We start from the raw sequence: 20274 nt of genomic DNA, 5'->3' as shown, positions 1-20274 counted from the left end.
TATCTTTTCTTAGACATTGGAAAATATTAAATTAAAGGAATTCTATCTGCCACATGGACTCAATGTTATAAATAATATCCCACATGAACAATAAAAATCATTGTTCATTAATATTAAATTGAATTTCTCCTATTAAAGACACGTCATTTTGAAATATTCTCTCTATTGCAGGCAGCTTTATAATTTTAAAGATTAAAAGCTTAAGATTTTTAAATAAAGCTTTATAATTTAACATCTTTATCTGAAGTTCATATTTCTAAGTGATTAAGAAATTTTACGTGGGAAAAAAAGGCTGATTGTCAGCTTATTAGGAAGTTTAGTGTTTAATCTTTTCTCAAACACAAGGACCTTGTTGCACCATTGCATCATTATTCAAAGTTGTTCTTATCTTCTCCATGACTTAGAGAACTGCAGCTAATCCATTTCCTGATAAGACAACAGTGGCTACTGTTATCTGGAAAAAGCAGCAAATGTCAATCTTCTATGAAAAAAATGTAGCTTAAAGACTAAATTGTTTATATTATAGTAGACAATTCTGTCTACATTTTCCAGTAAAATACACCAAAATAGAAAACATGTATTCTGATTTATATGCTTTATTTAGGGTCTCTTTGGTAAGAGTCAACTTTTTATTTTGTGCAATGACTAGCACTGGAGCAATAAAAAAGAATGAGCCTGTACCAAATTGTCTGACTTAATGTTCAGATTTTAAAACATTTGACTCTTGAGAATGGTCCTTTCAAGGGCCAGAATGATGATCTTTGTGCGTCCCTTCCAACCCAGGATATTCTGTCATTACTTTTGCCTGAATTACAGGCTTACTTTACATGAAAACAGGATATTATTTCTTAAATCACTCCAACAATTTTTAACAGGAAAGCACTGAGCCCAGTTAAAAATAGAAATCTCGAGTTCAGGTTATCCTTACTTTAATTTTACCATTTCTGTTAAAACTAGTATTAATTATGTTTTGAATACTTTATTGACATTTATAAACATATTCGTCCCTTCAGTTCCCATAGGTAGACACAAAAACACATATACAGCAATCATGGTGGGATGCATGAGACAATTCAACTGCATGAACACCATTTAACTTCAGATCCCACACCCAGCTCATGATGTATGTGCTGCTGTCCAAGATGTTAAGACTGGAGTCACAAACTAGCCCCGTTATCAGCAAGAGCGCAGTTACTGAAACAGAGATTGGCATGTTCTGACTCACAGACTTCCTGGGTCCTGCAGCCTCTCCTGACCTCAACATTAGCCCCAACAACAAGTCAGGACCTGAGCTCCTCAAGTTACTGATAACTTAGGAATGCTCGCACTGGCTACAGTTAACAATTTTATTTACATGAACTTAGAGCGATTACCTGAGCTACCTTATGCTTCTGAGCACAGCTGTGGCTTAAGTGTTCACATTAAACCTCACTCAGGTAGCCAGAAAAAACCCCACCAATCATTCTTCACTCCCCTCCCCCCCCAGACATTAAATACAGAAGCATAACAGAAATAAATAGTGTTAGCATGCCTGATGGGACAAACGGTGATAGAAATGCAAGACACTGTGAAAGAGGAGCTAAATGAGTAATCAAGACAGCTTAACTTAGGGAGACATTTTAAAGTTAGCTATGGGCTAAAGTGTGCTGCTTAGGTCAGTTAGCACAGGTCTGCAAGGTCTATTACCTAAAACTCAAAAACCCTCTCTGATACCTGTGCAGTTTCAGATAACCCATCAAATTAAGTTTTCACCTTTTATTTACAGGTCTGCGATTTGTACAAGATTCAAGATACTGTCACATTCCATCTCCTTTTATTGATTAAAGGCTTATGAAACCATTTGCTGAAGCAATATTGTTGTCTATCCTGGTTCCAGCCAGGACAGTGTTAATTTTTTGCAGTAGCAGGGAGAGGGTGTGATTAGCATATGGAGGCTCTTCTATACCACTTCACCTCATTGCTGAGGGAAGGGACACTCTCATCCAGGGAGAAGGGGCTCCTTCTGGGCCCAGTGAGCATTTTGCATGGAATCACTCTCTTTTGAACCCTTTGGTTATTAATCCTGTTGCTATTACTGTTTTTCTGATCATTGTTTCTAGTAAACTGTTCTTGTCTCAGTCCATGATCTTTGACTTTTTTTACCTTCAAATCTCAACTACATCCCACTCAGCAGGGGAGGGGAGGAGCAGAGTAGTTTTGGAGAGTCTCAGTGGGGACACTGAACTGGGGAATACCGTTCCTAAACCAGGACAGCCTTAATTGGTGCCCAATGTAAGGCATGAACAGTTAACAATAGATCTGCCCAGAAGAGGTTGGAGACAATTTTGATGTAAGCATTTGTGTATTAGGTATGGAGCCACTGGTCACAAGGTTGATTGGTCTGTTCATATGGGTACTGTGCCTAACCCGGTCTTATGCATATGACCACCATACCACAGTGAATTTTTCCTACTCATTTGAGCTTTTTTAATTTCAAATGGTTCTCAACATGACTATACTTTTAATTAAATGCACCGCCTTGGTATCTTGTGCTGTTTGGTTGTCTGACACATTACATTCTGAAGGCAACTTTTAAAATATCACTTAAAAAAAGTATGTCCTGCTAATACCCACTTTTGGATCATCCGGAGCCTTTTTCCTGCTTCACTTGTAGCTCTAATTTTATCTCCTTCAGAGGAATTTCCTGTGGCCCTTCAATAACCAGGAAAGTCCTCCATATTCTAGGTTCTGATATTTCAAGGCTTTACCGCTATCAGGACTTCAGTTTGCTCTTTACTCAAGACAACTTCTCCCCTTGAGCAAGAAGGGATTCACAGACAACTTGTCTTTATTTATTGCTGAGGTAAAATCATACCTGTACAGCAAAGCTCAGAAACCTTACCAGAACACCTACAGATCACTGCTGCTGCTTGTACTATTAGATCATTATTAGCACATATTTATGTCAATCTTTAAAATGAGGGCAAAACCCTCAGAAAACTCAAAATCCAAACACTTAACAAAGACATTCCTATAACAAAAATACTTTCACTCAAGGCTGAAGCCTTTAAAACAACAATGAAATAACATTAATCTCAGTGCCTTCTCAATCACTAGAGTAATTGCCTATTGTTATTTCCAAGCTAAAGTAACATAACAATTGTATCCCTTGCCTCTGTATATTTTATATTCAAGACAATTTATGATCAATGCATCAATACAGTATTATGCAAGTCCAAGTCAGTTTCAAACAAAAAGATTTATGTTTTGAGTATGACATTCAATCACAATAGAGCAATATATTGTTTGCTGGCATATCTTTATGAAAAAGGTTATATATAATATAGAGAATACGGAAATGTTCCAACAGTGATACAAGGAAAAAACCTACAGAAAATTTGAGTCACTGATCTTAAATTGTCTCAGCTTAAAATGGAACTAGATAAAGTATTCAGGCTAGTAATCTTCCACCATATCAGCACCTATTTTTCTGTAGTTCACACAAAAGCACAACTACTTTAACTGAAATTATCACAGCTGTCAACCACTTTTATAACTACAAGAAGCTGGACTCTAAGTTACCACTACTAATACATAAGCTCAAGTAAGTTCATGAACTTATCCTTAGCTTCTTCAACAGGTTCCAATGGGATGGTTTCAATTACAAGAAAAAAACAGACTACATTTTTTCCATTAGCTTTTTACCTAAGTAATTCTTAAAGCAGGCATAAACAATGAACCAAACCCATCATACTCAAGAGAAAAGCAAGGTGAATCTCTTAATTTTGCCGTTGGAGCAAACAAAGAAACTACTATTAGTGTCTTATGCAACAATACAGGGACAAAGACTGCAATGCCAGACCATCAGTCAGTCAGGAAAGGCATAGTGCATCCTACTTGATCACCTATGGAGCAAATGAACACCCAGTGCTAAAAATAACTGGAGAGTCTTTCTGCATATTGAAAATTTGCTCACATGGATAGCAGTGAAATGCTTCAAAGTCCATGAACTATATTGCCTAGTTTATCACTACAGTTAAACTAAGGTTGTAAGGAGAATATGTTTCATATTTTTATAATACTTTGATTGCCTATGTGAAATATTTTAAATGTGTTACATATTCATACGTATTTATTCCACAATACAAAAAATTACAAAGAATATCCCCCAAGGATTAAGTTTGCATTTGCCTGTATATTTGATGGTCATTTTACACAGCAAAGAGTTGAGTTTTTCAGGTATTTTTGAACATATGAAAAATATGTCCCTAAATAAAAAATAACTGGCCAAGGGAAAAAAAATAAAAAACAAAAGCACGTGTAATAAACAGAGCTATTTCAGCTCCTGAAAACTGTCCCAATTCCAAATTGTAGATTTAGATTTCCCTTAATCCTATTTTCCATGTCTTTCTCAGACACACATTTACCCTTTCATTCAGTCAAGTAAAAAATAAATTAAACAAGTTTTCATGAATATGTACATTGGGACTTTGCATGAGTACTTCTTCATTTCTAGCTCTCTGCAGACTCAGAGAAAGATTCTTTCTTGCTCCAACTGAAAGTTCAGGCACAAACATTTGGATGCAATGTCATAAGCTGATCACAGAGCTGATGTGAATGAGAAAAAATAATAAAAAAACAAACAAACAAGACCACTCCAAAAAATTACAACCAGTACCCCTCGCTATTTATTTTCAGAAGAGTATATTTAAGTCACATCAGTTACAAAACACAGTTGATAACATAGACAGATGGGAATGATCAGCACTGGGAGGAAATCCCTTAAGCTGCCAAAAACTTCAGCTTTGTGAAACTATTCTCAGCATTCATGGAAAGTATTCAAGTCTCTCTAACTCCTAATCCCAGTTCATATTTCAACATGCACTCAGTGCAGTGCAGCAACACCAGGTAAGAGAACAGACATGCAAGTGTGAAAGTTTATGAAGACCTTGCAGTATGTTTTAGAAATAGGATTGCACCTTTGATTAAAATACCCCAAAGCGTAATACTCTTTAACATTGCTTATGCTAAAAATTTATCATTATAAACCTAACATTGGCAAAATTCTATTTATGGTGATTTTGAGTCTATCATCAAGTGATTTTGCTTTAAAGTCATTTTTAAAGTGATTTAAAGCTTAAGTTTTCTTTGCAATAACTGCAAAGGAAAAGGGGAAGGAAAAACCAAACATAATGCTGTATTAGAACATCAGTGCTCCACACTACCACTAATTGTTGTGAACCTGTAATTAGAGCAGTTTGCTCCTAGAGAACAAAAAGCATCACCACTTCCAAATAAGCATCTACTCTAGACTGTCTAAAGAGAATGAGTTTTGCAATGACTGATGCAGCACTTTTCTCTCAGATAAGGTCACATTGCCTAAAGAGAGATACTAACTTAACTACTCCTAATTAAATAAGCATAGGATGCTCAGAGGAAAGAACATCATAGTCTTGGTACAATTTATTTTCCCCATTTGGGTAACTCAAAAGTGTTTTAACCACTATCCTTGTACTAATTGCTCATCTGGCATAGTGACAAGAGTGCGTTGTCCCCAGTATCCTACAAAGACCACAACATACCTCTATCACACAGAAATCTGCCTACAGACCACAGAACCAAAATACTACCATTAAACCATTTTTGCTGATAAAATATGTTTCCTGAGGAAGCATAATTTACTGTCTGAGAATTATAAGTTAATTAAGGTATTTTCACCACACAGAGTTAAAAAAGGTTCCAAAAAAAAAAAAAAAAAAAAAAAAACACCTGAAGGGAAACCATATGTAGCATAAAGTGTTTGAAAAGGTAATTGTAAACAATTAGCAAATAAACAATTTTAAGATAGAATATATTACAATTGCAACTGTTTGAAATTATACCTAACTTCCAATGTCAAAACAAGCAGTTGATCAAAAAAAGCTGCTTCAAGCCCTGTTCACCAGTGATTAGTAAAGAACTTTAAGCATCTGTAATACAAAGTAACAAAATTCCACAATTGGTGTCTTCTAATATATTTTGATCATCTTATTTTCCTGTTTCTCCAGAAAAATTAACCTTTCCAAGACAATAATGTACTTCTCAAACTTCATTTTATCCATATCCTTAGATTTCATTACTATATAAGGTGCTGGAAGAATGAAATTATTAAACACTTTGGGATTTTCAATCTTATAGCACTGGAGATGATATTGAATTGCACACACAGATGCATTCAATGATAAAGTCTCTATAACTTGAATCAAGTATACTTACTACCGTTTCTCATTTCTGCCATGGTATCAACAAACAATAGTCATTCCTCTCATTCCTGCCATAAACATTATCAAATATCACAGAGAATAAATATCTTACTGAACACAAAAGCCTCTTTGACTCCAAGGCAAAGAGGAAAAATAAGAGAGAGATAATTCAAAATATTTGACCATAGAAACTTAAAGCAGACAAAAATACTAATTTTTACTTCTTTGCTGACTTTATAAAGACTTCCACAAGATGGTGCTGTAGTCTTATTTTAACAAATTGCTCTAACATTTAGGGGAAAAAACCTCATTTCATTTCTTTGTTAGAATAATGAACAGTGATTTGCAAGGCATATTTTCAATTAAGGAGCAAAACAAATTCCTACTATGTAATTTTCCGATCTTTTTAGGTTATTTTATTTTTAAACAATTGACAAAGTCCAATCACAGAAGTAAAAAAAAACCCCAGAACTAGTTTATATAACATAACAGATCATCATAAGCTCTTCTGTTTGTCTAAAATAAAGACCATTTATATTCCATAAGGTTATAGAAAAAAGACCCATAATTATTGTTAAAACATAGAAATCACTTTTTACAGCATGTCAATCAGCTGCTTTTGCCTTCATCTGCAAACTCTGCCACCAAAAAAATTCCAACTGGTTTGTAATATTAAACCCCAATAATATTTTAAGGTGAAGTATTGAAACACAAAAGAACCTTCATATAATAGGCTACCAATTTACAAAGATTAATAAACAAATAAATAAATCTAATCAAGTCTCACACATTCTTGGTTTGATCATATGTTTATGGAAGTCTTACACCCACTTATGTCTCTTAACAGAAATCTTAATATGGCTTCAAATAATGAAAATGTTGTGTTTCTTTGTATACTGACTGGTCTCCATCTGTGCTGCTGGTCTTAAAATGTGTTGGGTAAGAGCACTAAAACACTCAACACATCTCTTGCAGTCAAAGTCTGTGGACTTACTTGCACATTTTAGTGTTTAGGATCAAACTGACCCTCGCTTTGTCAGTGTTAATGGAAGCCATAAAGTGTTGGTGCTCTCAAGCTCAGCCTGAAAACTTATATTTAAAAATAAAAAACAACAAGCAAAAAGGTACGTATTTGAAACTGTGTATGTAAGTTTTTTATTAAGATTTATTGAACAGTACAGATGGTAAGATGGTATGTAAGAATGCCTCTTGGGTGCAATATGCAAGTTCCAGCTGGAATGTTTCCAACAGGATGTAAACCACGGTCCTCAAGCCCACACTTTAAAAAACATATTACTTAGCACACTGCTAACAAATGTCAACACAAGAAAACACTGCTGTAATGATTTCAATTTACAAAAGTGCAAGGAGGGGGTAAGAAGCTATTTGAACAGTCTTTGAAAACAGAAATCATGGGCATGGGGAGGGAAATCAATACACAGATGCATGAATAAAATATTTATTCAAAGCAATAAAAGCATTGATCATTATAAATTCAATATATTAAAAATTTAATGCTGTACAAACATACATTATTTCTGGTATCTACAAGTCTCCAGAGACCAGGTCTGAAGACCTGTGCTTTCAGGTATTGCCAGTGATGGGCTTGGTGTTTTGAACAAGTTGAAGGTTTCCTCAATTCTGAAAATAAATGTTGTTCACATACACTTAATAAAATAAGGTACAAAATAACTGACTTGCTTTTAAATTCCTAATTATCCAAAATACTAATAAGCAGCATGACCCCATAAGTCTTCTCTCATCCTGCACTTTTCCTCTGCAATTGGTTTCTATTTTAAATGCCTACCATATATCAATAAACATTAAGTACACGAAGAAAGAAGTAACCCACACAATAAAATTAAAATCACAGAAAAGGCTAGAGCTTTTTATAGCCCACAGACTTCAAAAACAGAATCTTTTGCTTGAGAAACATTGTAAAGCAACACATTTCTCTTCAAGTATAATAAAAATATAGCAAAAAAATTTATTAAAAGTCTCAGAATTAATATAAAATACATCTTAATACAGTTCTTAAATTGGCTTTACTTTTCCTGAAATAATAAAAACCAGTTAAGATAATATAGGTATTTTTCAGGAAGAAAAGTTGCAAGTACCAAAGAATTTCAATCAGGAAATAAGTAATACTCCTATTTCGTATCAACCAAATTCTAAACACTCTTTAATATCTAGTTAATACTATTAAGAGTGATTTCTATTGCTTTTTAGAAACCAAAACAGTGACTCATCCCACAATACAAAACTGTAAGTGGATTTACTATCCAGTAGAGCCATAAGGAAATGCCACACCTGATGTAGACCTTTGAGGTTTGGAACACATATGTACATTCTCTGTATGCCTTAGTCCAATACGACTCCCTCCTGGGAAATAAATTCCTTCTGCCCTTTCCTATTACTTACATTTTACTTATCTTTTCCATTCTTTGTCTTATTGTCTCCTACAATTTAAAAGCAACAAGGTTAGTCAATTCTTCAAAGCTGATATTCTTCAGATAGACTTTCAACTTGAAATTCATAGAAAATATGACTTTAAGCACTGTTTACATATGAAAAGTGATTTTGAGACAAACCTAGACGTAGTTTTGCATAGTTTACATGTTTTCCATCAGTATATACAACTAATACCTAAGCTTACTTGTTCTCCTGACCTCAAAGGAAATCAATTGAGTATTCACCAGTTATACTTACCTTTGAAATGTCTGTCAGATCATGAGAATTAATGGTCATGTCTTTGGGAGACTGGTCTGTGGATAACAGTGAACTGCATCCAGACGACTGAGGATGACTCTCTGGCATCTCCTCATTCCTCTCTGTATCTATAGAGAAATGCTCAGTTTTATGTCACCTTTGCCTTTTTGCTCTCTTTTGCAAGGTCACCTATCAAACAACTTGATTTACAGTAGGTAATAACAGAAGAGAAGGCATTGTTTAGAGAGGGAAAAGAAAAAGCTACTATGAGAGTCCAAAATAGGTTTCTCAGTTTTTTAAAACAAGTGCAGTATTACACTATGTATAATATATATAATATACAAAAAGCAAATTCCAAAGACTACTAATATTATTTTCTCCTGATTAGAGTAAAATCAAAGCTTATGAACATCTGATTACAGTGCCAAACATTTAATAGTAATTGCATATAGTTTACATTATTTTTATTGTAAACTGCCTGTTCAAACATGTCTTTAATTTGTGCTAAGTAACCTGTCTCATAAGTAGTAGAATTCTTTCTTTTTTTCCAAATTTGGAAGGCTGTGATATTCTTTGCAAATTTACATTACTATTGTCAGGGAAGAGAACTTAGTATCTTGAAAAAAAACAATGTTCCCACACCCATTTTTTAATAATGTCACCATCTATACATCATACCTTTGAAACATACTTAGCTACACTATTTTGTATCTAAAATTCATATTAAACTGTTAAACACCAAAAATTAATTTTTTTTTTTTTATTTGATACAGCTGTGATTTCTGAAGAGTGTTACAACCAAAAAGAGCCTGAAAGGATTCAAACTACTATACTCTCAGGTAAAAGAGCTAAGACTGTCCCCATAACTTTTATGCCTAAAATTTCCTGAATTTTAGAAAAGTAGGAATAACAAATTCATAAGAATTTGGGGAGTCTGAAAATATGAAAATTCTCATTTAAAAACCATCTGCCTGTTTACTTAAATTACAAAGTCCTCAAGTGTCATTAACATACCATTAAACTTAAAAGAAGCAAACATGTTGCAAGCTTTCTATGTCCTATAAAATGAAGGTCCCATTTCTGAGACTCCACAATAAAAACAAGCTTTGACATAACCAAGAACTACCTTCCTAATTTCCATGGAAATTGGATTACTGAGACTCCCTTTCAATTACAATTCATGAGCTCAACACTGGACAAAAAAGCCTAATGTGTGAGAATGGAAAATAGAATATCCTCCTTACCACTGGTGGTAGGAACAGCTGCCACAAGGGAAACATGCCAAATCAAGGAAGAGAACAGAGTGAGGTAAGGGAGCTAACAGAGCTGAGGGCTATAGAGCTACCATTGAGGAAGACAGAAGAATTACTCATGGCCTGGGCAGTGCTTTTAACTTCTTTCCCACTCAAGTCTGCTTCATTTACTTCTCCTATGTTATCAAAATTAAACAGAAGTTGGAAATGGAAGAAAAAGATTTGGTCTTTCCCTTCAAAACAAAAAATCTTATCAAAAATGCCAGTTGGATAGCTGCTAAACTGCTTCAGAGATGAAATAGAGAAAACATTCAGTAGAGACTTGAAAATCAGCAAAGATTATGAATAATGATTTGTCTGAGTCCCATTAAAAACAAGAAAACAGCAATCCAAAAGATATTAGTGACAGCAAAAATAACTCCATTTGTGTTTAAGAACAGTGCATTTTTAAAACATGATAATTGCTTTAAAGTCCAGATGACAGTATTTTTTTTTCACAGCCTTAGTAACAGAACCTTGATTAGATTTGCATCTTTGATATTTTTAGTAGCTATTTGCAACCATTACTTACTATGCTATAGCAACCAAATCATCTAAAGAATAAATTAGAAAAATGAAATGATGAGGAGGTTGACTTCTAATCTGCAGTATGTTTTTAAATTCAGAGGTCACAATTGCAGTTACCTACTTAAACTATTATAGTCAAGGCCAGCAAGAAGTGTTTAACATATTTACATTAATTAAAAGGAAAATCATTAATACTCACCAGGAGATACTGGAATGGTACTAGAAGTACTTTCTTGATTTATATTGCTGAACTCTTTTGGTAAGTCTTTCTGAAATACAAGTTTACTGCATTTTAGCCATCCATCCTGTTAAATCATCTTCTGACTGAACAAAAGTATATTTAAGTACTAGGTATGTATGTATTTGCTCGCTACACCATCCAGATATGTTGGCACTGCACAAATATCTTCACAGGACTAAACAATTCAACATTTCCATTTTCCATTTAAAAAACAGTCTATTTTATGGGTCTTTTTTCTTAGTATCAATATTGCTGTTCATAAAGAGGCCAAAACCAGGCCAAAACACAGTGCATATAACTTGGTTATGAGTAGAATGGACAATCAGAATGCTCTCAGCCCATACCAATCATTCCATCACAACATTGGTTGCCATTAGCTTAAAATAAGTGTGCCTTCTACTGCTGGTTGATATTCAAAAATGCAGTCCTCAGTCCTAAAAAAATAGCCTATAGACTAACTGAAACTCATTCCACCTAATGCTTAGTACTCAGAAGGCTGTTTCCCAGGCTCCTAAATGAGAGAGGGCTCTTTTAAGAAACATTCTCAGTTTAACTCAATCTAACTTTTTAAAAGTTGTTCACAAGAAGGAAACAATAGTAAACTTTCTAATTTCAAAGTAAAAAAATGCAACTCTCAAACAACATACAGACTTTTTTTCTACCAATGACTTACCATTACAATTTGACATCTTAGCCTTTATATACTGGAGTAACTACATCAGCTACCAGGGGAATACTACACCCAAATAAATGAATGAAGGAGAAATAGCAGGCATTGTATGAGAAAATGCTGGAAAAAAACTGTAATAATGTCTATCTCTTAAAAAATACAAAAATAGAATCTGCACAGACCATGCCTGTTCAATTGGATTTGGTAGTTTTCAGATTTTCCCAGAGCTAAATGCACAGCTGCTGCTACTTTGGCAACAGCAAAAGGCAGACCTCAGAGTGTTCCTGCTAGGTTGGCTAGATGCCAAAAGGTCCCTGAAAAGTGCAAGAGTGAGAGAGGAGTAATTCTGAATGTGTGAAGCATGACTTGGATGCAAGTCTATTAAACAAAAAAAGCAGCAATTCTGTGGCCCAAAGCTTTATTTCTTAGTTTTCAAATGTCTATTGCAAAACAGTTTTGAAGACTATGTATAAATATATATATATGCTTATATATACAATGCCACACAGAAACTCTAACTGAACTTGTTTCTGCAGGTGAATTCTTTCAGTAACATGCAGTACAGAAACATAATTATCTCACATGAAATTTCTGAGTGATAGTTTTGAGAGAATTTTCCAAATACTGTTCTACCATACAAACAACTGCAATAAAAATGTTATTGAAACAGTAATAAACCAAATGTACAAAAACAAAAGAACAAGTCTAGTCTGAAACATGAGCTTTCCCATGTGCTACAGTAATTTCTTGAAAAGAATACATTTGAAACAGTAGAAAAATTGTCCATGGCTGTTCACCTGAAGGCCTCTTGAGACTGCTGCCAGAAAAAAAAAATTATTATTGATGGTGTTATTTGGACATATGTCTACTGATCCGTAAGAATCTACTTTCAGATGGCAAATCACTTGAGCTACTACTGATCTAAAACTTTCTAAGTGATTGAGAATATCTATCCCTAGGAATTGAGCTATAGCCTTTAGAAATAACCTAGTGAGCAGTCTGAACCCCAGTCCATTTCAAGACTTTACATAACCACCACATTTCCAAGGCACACAGTAAAAGATGCTTTGTATAGAAGTATTAGTAACACTTTCAAATTTGTGGGGGTGAGCAACATGCACAGAACTCCTGGTCATGAATAAATTCAGAAGTTTTACAACTGCAAAAAAAAAAATGCAAACACATAACGGTTTTCAGCTTCTGGAAAACACACAAGATGTATGAGAGAATAAAATTTTTGGATCACACAATTAATTTCAAAGTGATGCTATGGTTCATTACAACTCAAAATATTACATGTGTGCTACATAATGTGCACACAAGGACCTTTCAACAGCATGAAAAATAACCCAGTCTTAATGCAACAAGAGGCTTTATTTGTATGCCAAATGTAGCCACATCACAACTATAGTGCTTTTACAAGTTCAAAAATGCAATGAATATCACTGACAGGAAATAGGAAGTAGGGGAAGAGAGTAGAAATAGGAGAAAAAACCCATTGATTAGGCTAGAAATTTCAAGGGCCAATAAATTAAACATAGGACTAAAATAAGAATTAACTTTTTGATGAACCCTGCATTTTTCACTGTGCATGCCATCCGTTTTTGTCACTATCATTTGCAGAGAATGAAGAGTCCATGTTCAAAAACTTTCTTCTATAACTTCAGTAGTAAATAAAATGACACTGAATCATTACTAATAAGAAAAGATGGAGAGCTTTAGTTCATAAAGTGTCAGAGAAAAGAATGTAACAGTTAAGAAAAAATACCATCAACTTCATAAACAGCACTTGCATTCAGATCGTGCTTTTAAAAAAAAAACAGAAGAGGAGAGAAGAGGAGGGCAGAAACAGACCAATAAGATTGTTTGGGCAATTTTTGTTGTAGAATTAAAAGAGAAGTTAACATACCTTTTGGGATTGTAACAACAGTTCTGTTTCAAGAAGCAAAACTCGATTCAGTAAGTTGTTCCAGTCCTTCTCATCTATGATCACCTTTCCTTGCAGTTTCTCTTCTAAAACTTGTAGCTTATCTTCCATCCAATCTAGCTTCTGAAGCTTTTCCTGGAAATCTGCAAGCTGATTCTTTAAAAACTCAATTTGTGAATTTTCTTCTATGGCCTGAAAATATCAATAAGAACACGTCCTCTAATTTCAAAACAAAAACAATTAATCATTTTATTAAAATAATTAAGTGCAATCTTCAAGTTCAGTAACCACATTTTTTCCAGAATCCCCAAAATATGCCTACTCAGGGAACTCAGCTTTTAAAAGAAGCTGTTGACAAAACTGTGTCTCGAAAGAGACAGTACAATTTAACTGACTCTTCCTTTTTTCCAACTTTTTCAGTACATTTATTAATGTATTCAGGAACTGCGTGCTCCTGAAATACAACTATAATGTAAAAACCTTTATCCCTTTAGAAAAATCCTGTAAAAGAAGACAGCATCTTAAAATAGAAGTTCTTACTTGTTCACATTTAACTTCCACAGTATCATGATCTAGGCATAATTCTTCTTTGTTCCCTTCCTGTGCTGGAAGGGGTAGTGGACGAAGGTCACCACTAACTTCATTTCCTGAGTGCCTTTCCACTAGAGGCTTCTTTTGGGTATGTTTAAAAACAAACAAACAAAACCAACAAAGAGTTGGTATTATTCACTGCAAGAATATTTCAATTCATTAGCCAAGTAATAACACATAAGACCTATTATTTCAATATTTATTCAAATCTAACTCTCTTATCCCAACTGGTTACAAAACACAGAAAGCAATAGCAGGCAGTTTAATTTTTATAAAAAATCAAAGCCTTGAAGGAACTGTAAAACAAATATGCACACACTTTACCACATATACTGTGTACCTTGTTTCCTTTCCATAACCAGTAATGAAGACATGAATGTCTTCCATTAATGTAAAGGTTGTTAGATTTCTAAGTTTGGACTGGAAAATACATTATTACATACAGCAAAATTCATACATATAGACAATTCCAACATCAAAACCATAACTAAAACATCAAGAAGAAAAAGGGTTTAACTAGGAAGGTTAGAATTTTTCCTTTTTCTTGAAAACTATCAGCAAATAACCCTATGAGCCACACATAAGTTTCTTTTGAAGGCTTCCTTTAGAGAAAATGAAGAGAAATGCAATTCTTTCTGGGTGGATTAAATCCTATGATACTATCACAAAATAAAACAGAATATTTAATGATTAAGACTGCACAATTACTTTGCAGCATCTTAACATGCACAGATTCCTCGATGTTTTAGTTAAGCTGAAACTCTCCCCTACTAGGGAATTCTTAAAACACACATATCTCTCCCCATTCAGCACTACTATTAAACAACTAGAAGAGACAGAGAAGCCATTCCAAATACTTTCTTTGTGAAGTTTTCCTTGATAAAAGCAGTATTTTCCTTATAAGTAAGAATCATAAACTATTAACAGGCAGTCATAGTTTTAAAAGTTTTCTACAATTTTATTTTGCAGAAAATATTAGGAAAGCTGCCTTCTTAATGTGTCAAGAGTGGCATGATGTATAATCATATTTACTCAACACATAATCATTTTACCTTTGTAAAACCAAAGCCATGAGGAATGCCACATTTTGAAAATCTGCTGAACAGATTCAGACAAAACACCAGTGTTTTGAAAGCTGTATTGAAAACATGTTAGGCCAAGCACACTTCACTCTTCAAACACGATATAGCTTCTTTGCCCCATTGTATCTTTCTCCATTGCTCTCCCTTACACTTGATATAATTCAAATATAGCACAAACAACAGCAGCAGGTCATTACCACCAAGACTTTGAGATAGATCTACTACTCAGTAAAAGAGAGAGGCAACATCCTCTGTATTTCAGCCAACCACACTTTGGGGAAAAACAACCAAACAAAACCCACCTCTAAACTGGTTTGATTAAGTATTAAAATCTAAATGAAAGCAAAAATTTCAGCAAGAGCCTGACTTGCTAGAAACGAGATTAACCTTTAGACATAAAACACAAAAATTATTTTCATACCTGTTTGGAATTCAGAGCACTGCCACTTGGATCAGCAAGACCTTTACCACAATTTGACCATACTTCAAATTTAACAGGTCTGATTTTTTTCCTCGTTTGGGATTTAACCTCCAAAGGGAACAGAAGAAAACAACACAGGAAGATTTTCAGGATTCCACACCCCACTTTCTAACACCATCACTGACAGTCAGGAATATTTAATGGCACAGACACACAAACACATTTAAACCTCTGTAGTACAAAATTGGTTAAAAAAATTAAATATTACCCAAAATTATAGAGAACACAAATCCAGAAGTGAATACCACAGTTTCACACTCACTAACGCCTATGCTAGATTGCATCAATAGACGGTTATAAATAGAAAAGACAACTTGGACCAGATTTGAAAATAAAACAAATATAAAAAATGTAGTTGTGTCTTCAAAACTGACAAATTATGTATACAGAAGTCCTGAAGACTTGTTAAAAACTCAAAGGAAACAAAATCCAGTAAAATATAAAGACTAGCAATTCCTTTCATTAAAGCAGATTGATACTCGACACACACTGATAAAAAAATGCCAGTACAAGTATCATTGATGAAAATAATCAGATTTGAGAAACGAACACAAGTGTCAAATTTAAATTGTTACAGAAAATCAACAAATAAGATGATTTTGTTTTGCCTTTAAATTTATCTGAAAAGTTTATTGATTCACATGTTGACTGTATCAAGAAGTATAAAAGAAAATATATCACTTACTGTAAAGACAACAATTAGGTTTATCTTCATTCTAATTTTTTTTAATACTACAAATTATTGGCTGCTTCATGTCTGGAATGAAAGCATTCAAGCATCTTACAACAAAACTTCATACTAACTTTCCATTATCTGGTCCAAGAGCAATGCTGCATCTTCAAACAGAAGCTGAAGACCAGTTTATCTGCAGCATCAAACATGTCAAAAGAAACTTATAATAAAGGTAACCAATTGATCTGTACCTTACTAGAGTTATTCAACTCCTTATGTTTCTTCACCACACAGTTGATAATGTCACAAACAATTTGCATTTTTCTTTCTGCAAAGCCAAACTGAAGAAACTGCTCTTTTGTTAAAATTGGTTTATACTGAAATTGATCTCGAAGAAACTGCAACAAAATAAGAGTTTACTTCACTTTCAAAATCACCTCACAATTTGCTGTAGAAATGGCATGCCCATATTCTTATTTTACTGCAATCTTTTCTTTCATTCTGCACTTCAGCAGTTAAGCCTTTTCTCATTTGATTATTTAAATATATAAATAAATATATAGCTGCTTCTTTTAACTAGGCTTTAAACATACCCCTTCTTCCAGAAAGGAAGGCCTTAAATTTATCTCCCCTTTTATTCACATCCCTCCTGTAAACTTCAACTCATAGTCTTAAGATTCAAGAAATAAATTACTACAGAAATTAATACTAAGAAATTTAAACTAAGAGCTTTTAAAGTGAATGCATAATAAAAAGATGTCTTAATCTCATCAAATGCATCAGAGGGCTACATAAGGCTCCCACAGCAAAGCAAAGCAGTCTCTCAGATGGAAAACTAGTCTGAATAAGCCACTGTTTCTAATTCAGCAATCCACCTAACACGCTTTTTTATATTTTAAGGATAGTTCAAAGTTATTTTCAATCAGTTAAGAATTTGATTCCAATTTATAAAAGGTTAAGTACTCAACTTTATGTTATGTACTAAAATGGCATAGTGTTTGAAAGTAGCTGTATTTTTAAACTGTGCTCACATTAGAATATTTTGAGTTTCTTATAATTTTTTTTGGTTAAGATTTTTGCCAAGGTCACTTCTATGAATCTTATTATCCAATAAATATTTCTGTGTTCTTCCAAACTAACATCTAACAATATTACTGTTTCTGCCAAGGTCTCAAAATTGAGATTTGGCTACCACCACCTATCCTTTAATTTAATTAAAATTTAAAAAAGTAAAAGTCACTTGTACAGTGACTTACTACCAATCTTAAATCCTAATAGAACTAAAATACATGTTCATTGCCAAAAACTTTCACTTTCTAGTAAAGCTCACAGTAAATGTTTAATTTTTGTGAAGTTGTACCCAGACCCGTGTTTCTTTTGCAAAGAACATGAAGAGATACCTTATAAACAGCTTCAATAAAACGCAGGTCACTCTTGGCTGTCAGCTCCACACCACACTTTACCAAAAGCTCTGCTATGCAAGTTGAAAAAGATGTAAAACAATAGCTGATGATAGGTAAAAATGCAGCTGGATCACCCTTTACTAACCTATTAAGAAACAAAAGTATTTTACACAGCAGAAAGTAAAAAAAGGCTTTTTATATGAATTCAAACATTTAACTTGAAATTAATAAATACAGCCAGCACTTTATATCCAAATATCTTTCATTTTAAGGTTTTTTTGTCCAGGCATGTCTCATTCAGCCACCTTTGCTGTTATCTATAAAATGCTAAAAGAAAATGGCTTTGTGGTCTTCATATAATTTAAACATTGTCAAGTCTGAAGCCCACCAGCATTTCCAGCTCAAAATTCAGACCTTTTTTTTTGTTTATTTCTGAACTTTACAGGACAAAATTTCCTGAAGGAAGTTTTGCAAGCACTTCCAAAAAAGCATAAAGATTAACCAAAGCAAAGACAAGTACAGCAGAAGAGAAGCAAGACAGTAATACAGCTCAGGATTGTTCTAAGGATTGCTCAGAAGAGCCAAACTGCATGCTTTAATATTCCAGTTCACACAGACCACACCCCAACTTCCCACAGTTGTGTTGTTTATTATCACTGGGTGCAATGCTAATCCTTATACACATCTTGTTTACACATCTTGCTGTCATTATGTATTAGCACAAGTTTTCACACTGCCACTTACACTGTATAATCCACATCTCTTGGGTAATTTAACAAGCGAAGTCCTTGTTCTATTTTTCTTAAACTTCCATTTAGGTCTCCTGTTGCCATTATTCCAAATGCTATTCTTCTTTCAGATTATGAAATAAACGTTAAAAAGTCTGTTCAAAATAATTATGTACATAAAAATTACAAAAGGAAATAATCACTTTAATTCAGCTTTCTGCTAGAACCTAGGAGATAATTATCTGCCACTATCTTCACTAAATTTCTCTTCTTGCTACAAAACAAGTATTCTACCAATCCAAGCAGTGAAGAGGCACAGTCACACAGCCTGTAAATGAAGCAATGCTCTCAAGAGACAGTTAAAGCCTGCATTTACAGTGGGCTGGGTTTGTTGTGCATGATTTTCTTCTTGTGCTTCTATGGTGTTTAACCAGCAGCCCTCAAGATTAAGCTCTTCTTATGTGTTCTGCCCTTGCTAAAATAGTTTTCTTCCTACTTAATCATCAGATTCCTTTAATTTAATCATTAGGTTCTGGGTAATTAGTTGCACTAGACAGAAGTACACAATACTTACTGTTAAAAGCTTGGGAGAATTTAACCAATTATTTGGCCACTGAGGCAGCTGTTCTTCCTGCATTATGTTACAATGCAACCCATTCTTTGGTTTTTCCAATTTAACTCGCTATTAAGACAAATCTCAAAGAATCTGACATAAAACTGAAACTCTATTTTGCAGTGCAAACACTCACAGAAGACACTCTCAGGGTTTTGTCTAATCATACAGGCTGTTTCCCAAGAGTATTAACAATCATTCTTTTTACACCAGACCTCTGGATATAAGAGCTGGTAACTACAAAATAGCTTAAGAGATCATAAAAATAACAGGTTGGTAGCAAATCTTGGGAAGGCAAAACCAGTAAAACGAAGTACACAGCTTTTGTCTGTAGAAATTTGTAACAGAACTTGCAGAGCATTTGCTGTAAAAATCAAGTATACCAAAGTTCCAATATATAATAATATAGGACTTTGAGCAAGTGGGTCAAAGGACAACTCTCAAAATACGTATGATATTCAAAGGATCAATGTAAAAAACTAAACAAAAAAACCCAAAACAAACAAACAAAAACTAAAACAACTACCCCATGCAAGTTACCAAGTATGTTAACACTGCAAACGTTGAAATGCCCATTAACTAGACTTTTGGTTTCTTCTGAATCTGGACTCTTCTGTTGCATAGGTCGGGGAGCTGGGGGAAATCGCACTATTACACACAGATGCAAAAGCGCCACCGACAAGTTCGGGACTTGGCGGGCGTGCCAGCTGCGACACTCTCGGCGCAGAGGCCACCTGCACACCAGCCAACTGCACAAGGGGCTGGTTGCCCTGGGCACCAGCGGGAAAAAAGCGTGTCCCAGCCAGGACACGCCAGGCGGGCTGCGGTCCCGGAACCAGCGCTCTGCGGCAAACTCGCAAGAGTGGGAACGGGGCCGGCTCCCCACCCGCCTTTCCTCGCCCCTACCACAGCCGCAGACCGCGCCGTCTCCAGGAGAGGGAGAGCCCCGGGCTGGCAGCCGGGACAGACCCCGCGCCGAGGGCGCTGCTGCCGCTCACCGGGGCGGGAGCGCCGCCGTTCCCTCGGGAGCGCGGCCGGGCCCCGCGGCCGCTCCCGGACGCGGCTGGCGCAGACCGAATCTGCCGCCGCCGGGCCCACGGGCACTTCCGCTTCCG

At 34.8% G+C, this 20274-nt stretch overlaps 1 protein-coding gene across 6 annotated transcripts; it reads right to left on the bottom strand.

The window, feature by feature from the left end:
* Positions 1–7664: 7664 nt before the first annotated feature.
* Positions 7665–20268, bottom strand: CEP44 (centrosomal protein 44). Of its 6 annotated transcripts, none has more exons than XM_056489553.1 (11): positions 19700–20268; positions 18563–18701; positions 17816–17963; positions 16667–16813; positions 15683–15790; positions 14129–14257; positions 13571–13780; positions 10950–11019; positions 8931–9058; positions 8643–8680; positions 7665–7862 (listed from the first exon to the last, which is right to left on the bottom strand). In XM_056489553.1, exons 2-11 carry the CDS (start codon positions 18649–18651, stop codon positions 7754–7756), a joined length of 1176 nt encoding a protein of 391 aa, XP_056345528.1. In that variant the 5' UTR covers positions 18652–18701; positions 19700–20268; the 3' UTR covers positions 7665–7753. The 6 variants fall into 6 exon arrangements, with proteins under 6 accessions (XP_056345528.1, XP_056345523.1, XP_056345529.1 ...); XM_056489548.1 differs by having other exon boundaries at positions 14129–14260; positions 20158–20268; XM_056489554.1 differs by having other exon boundaries at positions 20158–20266.
* Positions 20269–20274: the final 6 nt, after the last annotated feature.

The sequence above is a fragment of the Oenanthe melanoleuca genome, chromosome 4 (genome assembly GCF_029582105.1).
Source record: "Oenanthe melanoleuca isolate GR-GAL-2019-014 chromosome 4, OMel1.0, whole genome shotgun sequence".
Lineage (NCBI taxonomy): Eukaryota > Metazoa > Chordata > Aves > Passeriformes > Muscicapidae > Oenanthe > Oenanthe melanoleuca.
Note: the sequence above shows the minus strand (reverse complement) of the source record. Positions and strands in the feature narration are given on the sequence as shown.

Bases quoted from the DNA above. Each gene is read 5' to 3' on its own strand.
- CEP44 (XM_056489548.1), bottom strand. From the start codon at position 18,651: ATGGCAACAGGAGACCTAAATGGAAGTTTAAGAAAAATAGAACAAGGA. The intron at 11,020-13,570 runs GTATGTTAACTT...CTTGTATTTCAG, and splicing joins TGTTGTTACAATCCCAAAAG to AAAGACTTACCAAAAGAGTT. The intron at 7,863-8,642 runs GTAAGTAATAGG...ATTTATTTTCAG, and splicing joins ATGGAAAAGATAAGTAAAAT to AATTGAGGAAACCTTCAACT.